The 7324-nt window shown below is 32.1% G+C and overlaps 1 protein-coding gene across 2 annotated transcripts; it reads right to left on the reverse strand.

Annotated features, from left to right (window-relative positions):
* Positions 1-2892: 2892 nt before the first annotated feature.
* LOC123205076 (mitochondrial inner membrane protease subunit 2-like) lies at positions 2893-4867 on the reverse strand. Of its 2 annotated transcripts, XM_044621892.1 has the most exons (5): positions 4753-4867; positions 4447-4666; positions 4308-4380; positions 3796-3961; positions 2893-3285 (listed from the first exon to the last, which is right to left on the reverse strand). In XM_044621892.1, exons 2-5 carry the CDS (start codon positions 4610-4612, stop codon positions 3178-3180), a joined length of 513 nt encoding a protein of 170 aa, XP_044477827.1. In that variant the 5' UTR covers positions 4613-4666; positions 4753-4867; the 3' UTR covers positions 2893-3177. The 2 variants fall into 2 exon arrangements, with proteins under 2 accessions (XP_044477827.1, XP_044477828.1); XM_044621893.1 differs by lacking the exon at positions 4753-4867 and having other exon boundaries at positions 3172-3302; positions 4447-4744.
* Positions 4868-7324: the final 2457 nt, after the last annotated feature.

A 7324-nucleotide genomic window follows, 5' to 3' on the forward strand; every position in this document is an offset into this window, starting at 1 on the left:
GCGAAAATACTATTTCCTACACAAGGTTTGTTGAAATGATAGATTCCCACCTACTAAGTTTGGAAAATCTAAACACCCACATATCATCCATATCTGTTAGTGTCTATTGTTAACTTTTAAAAGAAATGACTTATTTACCCTTTTAAAAGCTTAAACTTTTCCACTAGAGCATTATTCTTCTTTGGAACCATTTTCTTTGGAAATCTCATCTCTTAGTTTCTCAAGAAAGAATATTTTTGTTGAAATTCTATTACAGTTTAGTTTTTAAATCCCTTTCTCTTCTCCTTTAAAAATGAAGATGAGGTATCATCATTTTCTTTAGTGACGGTGATAATAGTTATTTCACTTCCACCTACTCCAATTTCAACTCATTTTTTACCTAACATATCATTAATCCCCTCATGGTTTCTCTTGAATGCCACAAAAAAAGGAAAGGTTCATGGGATGTGTTCCAGAACTTCACAGGTTGTCATCTAAGGGACAAGATCAACGACTTAAACAAGATCAAGGAGTACTATCACTACTTAGGTTACATTTCAGAGTTGCCCTCAAACATCATTGACGACTTGATGATTCACTAGAATCAGCTACTAAGACCTATAAGAGAAACTTCAATCTTGAACCCACCAATCAACTTAATAATCGAACCATTCAATAAATCTTACACCCTAGTTATGGCAATCCTAACATGGTCAATAACTTAACAAACTATGAACTCAGTCAAAACACCCATCTCCCCACAATTAGCCATTACAGCTACTTTCCTAGCATTTCGTTGGTCATTACAAGCGAGATCTAACATACAGATTTCTACCATAGAACCAATTGGCTGATGATGTGAAGCAAGTTTGTGTGAATGCCTTTGAGAAATGGTTACAAGTGATCCCCATGACTTTCACTCAAAGTGATTATTATACAAGCAATGATATCAGGATCGGGTTCTTCTTTGGAGCCCACGACGATGGAGAGTGTTTGATGGAGTTCTAGGAACGTTAGCACACTCCTGCTTACTACCTAGAGGATGGTTCCATTTGGATAGTAACGAGAACTAGGTGATCTCCAATGATATAATGAAATCCATAGTGAGTTCAACTGTGACCTCGAATCAATTGTCATACATGAAATCGGGCACTTGTTAGGATTGGGATATTTGTCGGTTGAAAATGCAGTAATGTACCCAACAATATCTTCATGAACCAGAAAGGTTGATTTGGCACTGTTTATAGTAGATAGGGTTGATGGAGGTGGACCTAAAAAGTGCAAGTGATGAGAGAGGATTAGATGTTGTTAAGACACCAACTGTATGTTGTTAACACCCAATTGCAGACTAAGCGATGAGAGAGGATTGGAGGTCATCAAGCTACTCTGTTGTTGGTGTAGACGGGTGGAAATCACGGGCAGATATTTCAGAGAAGCATCAATGGCCAGAGTGATGCAATGGAAAAAACTCGAGTTTAAGTTTATAAAAGGGTAAATAAGTCATTTACTTAAAGTTAACAATAGACACTAACGGACATGGATGATAGGTGGGTGTTTAAATTTTTTAAATTCAATGGGTGAAAATTGTCACTTCAGCAAACCTTGGTGGGAAATAATTTTTTGGCCTTCTTAATATTATAATTTTTGAAACTTTCTTTTTAAATTTTCCTAAAAATTTTACATATATCTTAATTAAAATTTCCCAATTTAAAACTTATTAATCAATTCATCAATTCAGTCTTATTTTTTCTTTATTGTTATTTTTTTTCTTTATCGTTTGATCTCTCTTTTTACTTTTATTTTATTTTTCTTTGTCGCACTCATCTCTTGGGACAAGGTCTAATTGTTTGTGGACTTTTTACTCTTATTATCTTTGCAATTTTCATTTAGGGATAAACTTGTAAATTTTGAATCTGACTTTCATCGTGCAATTTGAAATTTGTTTGCTTTTATTATTAACCAGTGGTTAGGGCCGGATGAATTTAATTTTGTACATATTGTCTAAGAAACTTTTGGATGGTGGGTCATAAAATTGTGAAACTAGACTGGCATTTCATCAGTAGCTCAAACAGCAAAGGCAAATAGAAGACCTCAACTCAAAGGATTTTTCTCCTGGCTACCTATGCAGAACCAGCAGAGTTCAATGAGCTTAAATTGGTTGGAGTTTTAGATTTGCGGGTGAAGCCTGTTTGGTTGAGTGCCTAGTTCTACTGGTTGCAAGAAGCTCTTAGAAGCAACAAGAAGTGGAAAGTAAATAGAAAGAAATAACTTAATCCCAGTTACTAAAAGGGAAACAGATACTAGTGGTGGATGACAACAAGGTTAACAGGGGTGGCAGAAGGTGCTCTAAATATATATGGAGCAACAGTTAAGTGCCTTTAAACCACCCAATGACTTTGATGCTTGTTTCATGGATCCACAAATGCTAGATGGGTAACTAACCTTTTCTTTACTTTTCTTTTTCTCTAGTTTAGTTCTATGTTATTATACAGCCATTGTACTACTAGTTTTACTCAGCTTCAAGACTGATAAAAACGCTTCATCAAAAATTGCAAAGATTTGAAGCTAACCGAACAAGTATTTCGCCAGTTTTTGTAAACTCTATCACAATTTCATATACACAAACATTCAAGGAAGTTTTCAAATAGATATATAATCCACCTCAGTAAGAACAATGTGTTTTGTTAATTCCTGTCTAAATTTAGCTTATTTTTGTTAAAAAGAAAAATTACAAGATCATACCATCAAACTAGGGCAAACTATAATTTTTTAATTTGGTTTGGTGTGATTGCCGATATTGTCAAATCGTTTTTTCAATTTCATTTGAAAACTTCTTTAAACTGGATCAAACCAGATCATGCATACAGAGTCTCAACTATTTAAGATACTAAAACTACTAAATAAATAACACTGTTTCACCCAGGAATTAAAATCAATTATATTGAACTCAAAATCCATTATTGAGTTGATTAACTTGACCATTAACAATATAAATAATGTACAAATACTGTCCCCAAAAGTTTACTTCTTTCTTATTCTTGCTTAATAAACAAAATCAAAGAACAGTCTAAAACTTTCTAAAACTCTATGTTCTTAAGCAAGGGATCTCCAAAAAATTGTTGCCTTGATCAAATGGTAAAGCATTATGAAGGAAAATATGTATTCTCACTACTAAAAGTATCATCTACCATAACCTGATTAGGAAGAAGAAAGTCTGTCTGCATAAATATTTCTCTTGACTGCTCCTAGTCTTTGAGGAGGCCATACAATATGGGTGATCCTTCCTTGAACTAGGCCCAAAGGAATCTGCCAAGAACAGCTCGCTTAGGTAGAAAAAAAAAAAATTGCTGAAGAGAATCAAGTAGGGACTATAAACTTTTAAAAATAGCAGTAAATAATAAATCAGGAGGATCTCAACAAGTAAGTTGGATTGAAATACTCTGCTTAAGAATCCTAAGATCTAATCATAAGTAGGGTTAGATTCGAACCAAACCAAGCCCTAATACGGACTACCTCGCATTTAGTTTCAATCCTAAATAGTCTGTTTGAATTAGAATTGGCTGAAAATGTCGTCGATGGTCGCCAGTCAAATGAATAATACCATTGATGGATAAATAGTGTTTCCAACTGGATACATATTCGCCAATAGAATAAATCATGTTGCCGGAGGGAGATTCAAGCCCAACTCAAGCCGAATTACAGAATTGAAGTTCCAACTCAAATCGAACTGAACACTAATTTGAGCCGAGTTGGCTTGAGTTGAATCCAACCCTAATCATGAGGTTATTCATAAGCATGGTACTTTGAAGAACTTACTGGGCCATAAGTTCTTGACTCCATGCTAGAAGAAGGATTGTCTCCCTCGACCCGACAATGTCCATCCAGAACCTTCACAACATCATAAGAACTGTGAGTTCCAATCCAGTCACCTGGCGAACCAATAATTCTCTTCACATGTTTCTCTTTGTGATTGTGAGGTGATCTGCAAAAATGTGCAACTACTAATGTCAGGTTCCAGCATCAAAATTTTGCATCAGTGTATGCTTCACCAGCTTTGAAATAAATCTCACTGAACATTTCAACACCATCGCATAACAAAATTCTAAAACAAGAACCAAAAGCAAAGAGTGATGTTCAACAGAACACCAAGAATGTCTAGAGCATATCATATTAAAAGAGTCATTCAATTCAAATCCATTTCAAGTAAAAAGAAAAAATCATTTTACATTTTCTTCGCTTAAAACATGTGCAATAGTTCACCGAATTCGCACAATTCACTAATAAAGTATAAATATTTCTAAGCATCTTATCAAAACAAAACGACTAGCCGAAAAACAATCACATCTCCATGTGAAAACTTGTAATTTCCCAGACAAAATTTCTCAACTAGAACATAGTCATCTGCACAAAAAAACTGACAATCAGAGAATGAAACTACCAGCAAAAATCTTTTCAAAAAAACATTACCAGATAATGATCCCACAAAAGAATCAGCTCTAGGATTAAAGGTTGGTGCCATAGATGCGCCGCGTACCGGAAGAATGCTAGCATAACGATCTGAAACAGTAAGGCCTATGAGTCCGAATGTGAAGACCTTCTTACCAAAGCTCCATAAAAAGCTGTGAGATGCCATACCCAGATGAAAATTCTCACAAATTGATGCATTTCAAATGAAAAATGAAGCCATCTGCAGCGGAAACTATCAATGTCAGAAGAAATATAACAAAGCCCAGAGACAATTTTGTTGATAGGCAGATAGATATGAAGTTATACCTTAATTTAAATAAAATTGGAAATAGAACGGGGTATACAGAGAAAAAGGGTTTAAGTTTTATCTTGCGGTAAGGAGAATAGCAATGCCTAGGCAGAGCTCCGTACTATTCGGGCCGGGCCTTGTTCTTTTTATTATTATTTTTTTCTAAGCAGTGTTATTTAAGCCCTTCGAAGTTTGAACCCCATCAACAATACTCTGCAATTTGAGAAAATACCTGCATATAAACAAACTTTAAATTAATTTCCAACTTTATAATCTTACATTTTTAACCCCCACATACTTGCAGTCATTGTGCAACCCTTTTCATCAAACTCAAGATTTGGCAATTTTGCACTTTTTTATTTGGCAACAAAATTAGCAAAAAATGTTAGTAAATCATTCATTATTATAATGGATAGCTTATAGTATATAGATTTAAGCATTTTGATGTAAATTTAGAGTGTTTTTGGCTGCGGTTTTTATGGTTGTTTTTTTCTATAAAATAGCTTGAATCCTTTTGGGGAGTTTGATGAAATTTGTTAATGGATTTATATTAGAATTGGTTTAGGATTGATTTGAGATGAAAACAAAATTGAAAAAGATAGATTTAAGGTGATTTAATCACTATGCATGATTTGTAGTCACCACGGAAATCACGTGTAATAGTTTGGGTTAAAAACATAACCGTATTTGTTATTTTTCAAATCAAGCGAGTAGGGTTTAAGGTAACTTTTAAGTACGCGGGGAGTAGGAGTTAGAGAGCATGTGGTTAGTGTATTTGGTTATTTTTCACCATATGTATTTTATTTAGTACATATGATCTTATTGGTGGGGTTTTTTAATATTTTCTAATTTTTAGGATTTGATGATATTTTCTATTAGGGGCAAATTAATTTTTCTCAGTTTAGAGTTTTTTATGTATAATTTTCAAATTTTTTGTTCATCCTTTCAAGTAAAACAAATATTATTTGAATTAAGAAAATATTTAACTAAAATATAAAATATGATTTTGGAAAATTTGGTACAAAATTTGATAATTATCAATTTACCCCCTCTTATTAAAATATCAATTTATCACATGATAAAATTTTAATTTTCTCCCACACAATAAAATCATATCTCCATGTAGCTATAACTGTCAAATAACCTCAACATGGGGATAGTGAAAATGTGAAAATTCAAAGTTTATAGGATGTAATTGTAATACTCTTTTATTGATACAAGGGTAAAGTTTATACAAAAAAAAAAAAAAGGATAATTTAAGATTTAATTAGGAGTTTCGGTCATATATGTTTATCATTCAAAAAGTATATTATTTTTGTTTAAGTTTTACTGTGTTAATTTTCAATTAAAAAATATGTATTTGATCAAAATTAATTTTTAATATTTAAATTTTCTAATAAAATTTTTAACTTAAATTAAACTTTAAATTAAAAAATCAAAATGCGAAAATAAAATTTCAAAATTTAAACTATAATTGTTCTTTTTTGGTTTTGTTAGGAGCGGGGGAGGAAATTCGTATTTGGACACGTGCAGGAAGGTAAGAGCTAATGAGAGATACCAGGGGCGGACCTGTAGTATCGGTAGGCCCACCCTCAAAATTTAAACAACACCCCTGAATTTTCTTTTATTTTTTGTAGCCCAAACATTTCCCAAAATCCTTGTTCCGTCTAATACTTAAATTTCTTCTCTCCAAATTTAAAATTTTGATTCTTAGAACCTATTTTCAAATTGTTAGACTGGTGTTGCTTTATTGTTTTATTTCACAAATATTGTTTTCATCATAAAATTTATGTAGCAAATTCTTAAATGAGTGAATAATATATGCATTTTTTTCAATGTCTTTATTTTTTATTAAATGTAATGCGCGCGCGTGTGTGTATATATATATAGATTCGAACGAGCCAGTTCGAGCTCCACTTGGTCGAATTCAAAACAAGCCGATCTTAGCTGAGCTCAAGCTACTCGTCAGATTTTCTAATTAAATTTTTAATATAAAACGACATCGTTTTAATCAATGTGTATTAAAACGACATCGTTTTGATAACGAAAAATAAGCTGAGTTCGAGCCCGAAACGAGTCAGTTTTAGCTAAGCTCGAGCTCGAACTAAAGCCAACTCAATGTGAATCGAGCCGAGTTCGAGCTTGGCTCGATTCGAATTTAACCCTATATATATATATTATCAAATTTATGTAAGTTGTTAACTGTTGTTTTTATAGTTGATTATTTTCTTTGTTTCTTTAAATAATCAAAATATCTAAGTATATCTAAATATATAGTTATAATCAAAATAAGAATTAAAATTTTGGATATATTTTCATATAAAAATTGTATATAGGATTTTGACAAAATATTTAAGTAATTATATTCAAAATAAAAATAAGATTATAGATATACTAAATTACCCAAAATTTCACACAATTCACGATAAAAATATCATTGAACACTTTCAGAGTACATCAAATTAAAAAATCGTGTTATATTGAAGATCTTCAAATATATCATTATAACTTGCTTTTATTTTTAAATAATCAATATTCAAATATTCAGATTTTTAGACATAACATTCTAATTTGATATTTTAATCAATA

Source organism: Mangifera indica, unplaced genomic scaffold (genome assembly GCF_011075055.1).
Source record: "Mangifera indica cultivar Alphonso unplaced genomic scaffold, CATAS_Mindica_2.1 Un_0001, whole genome shotgun sequence".
NCBI lineage: Eukaryota > Viridiplantae > Streptophyta > Magnoliopsida > Sapindales > Anacardiaceae > Mangifera > Mangifera indica.

Bases quoted from the DNA above. Each gene is read 5' to 3' on its own strand.
- LOC123205076 (XM_044621892.1), bottom strand. From the start codon at position 4,612: ATGGCATCTCACAGCTTTTTATGGAGCTTTGGTAAGAAGGTCTTCACA. The intron at 4,381-4,446 runs GTAATGTTTTTT...TTTTTTGTGCAG, and splicing joins TTTTGTGGGATCATTATCTG to ATGACTATGTTCTAGTTGAG. The intron at 3,962-4,307 runs GCTAGTCGTTTT...ACATTTTTGCAG, and splicing joins GGAGATGTGATTGTTTTTCG to ATCACCTCACAATCACAAAG.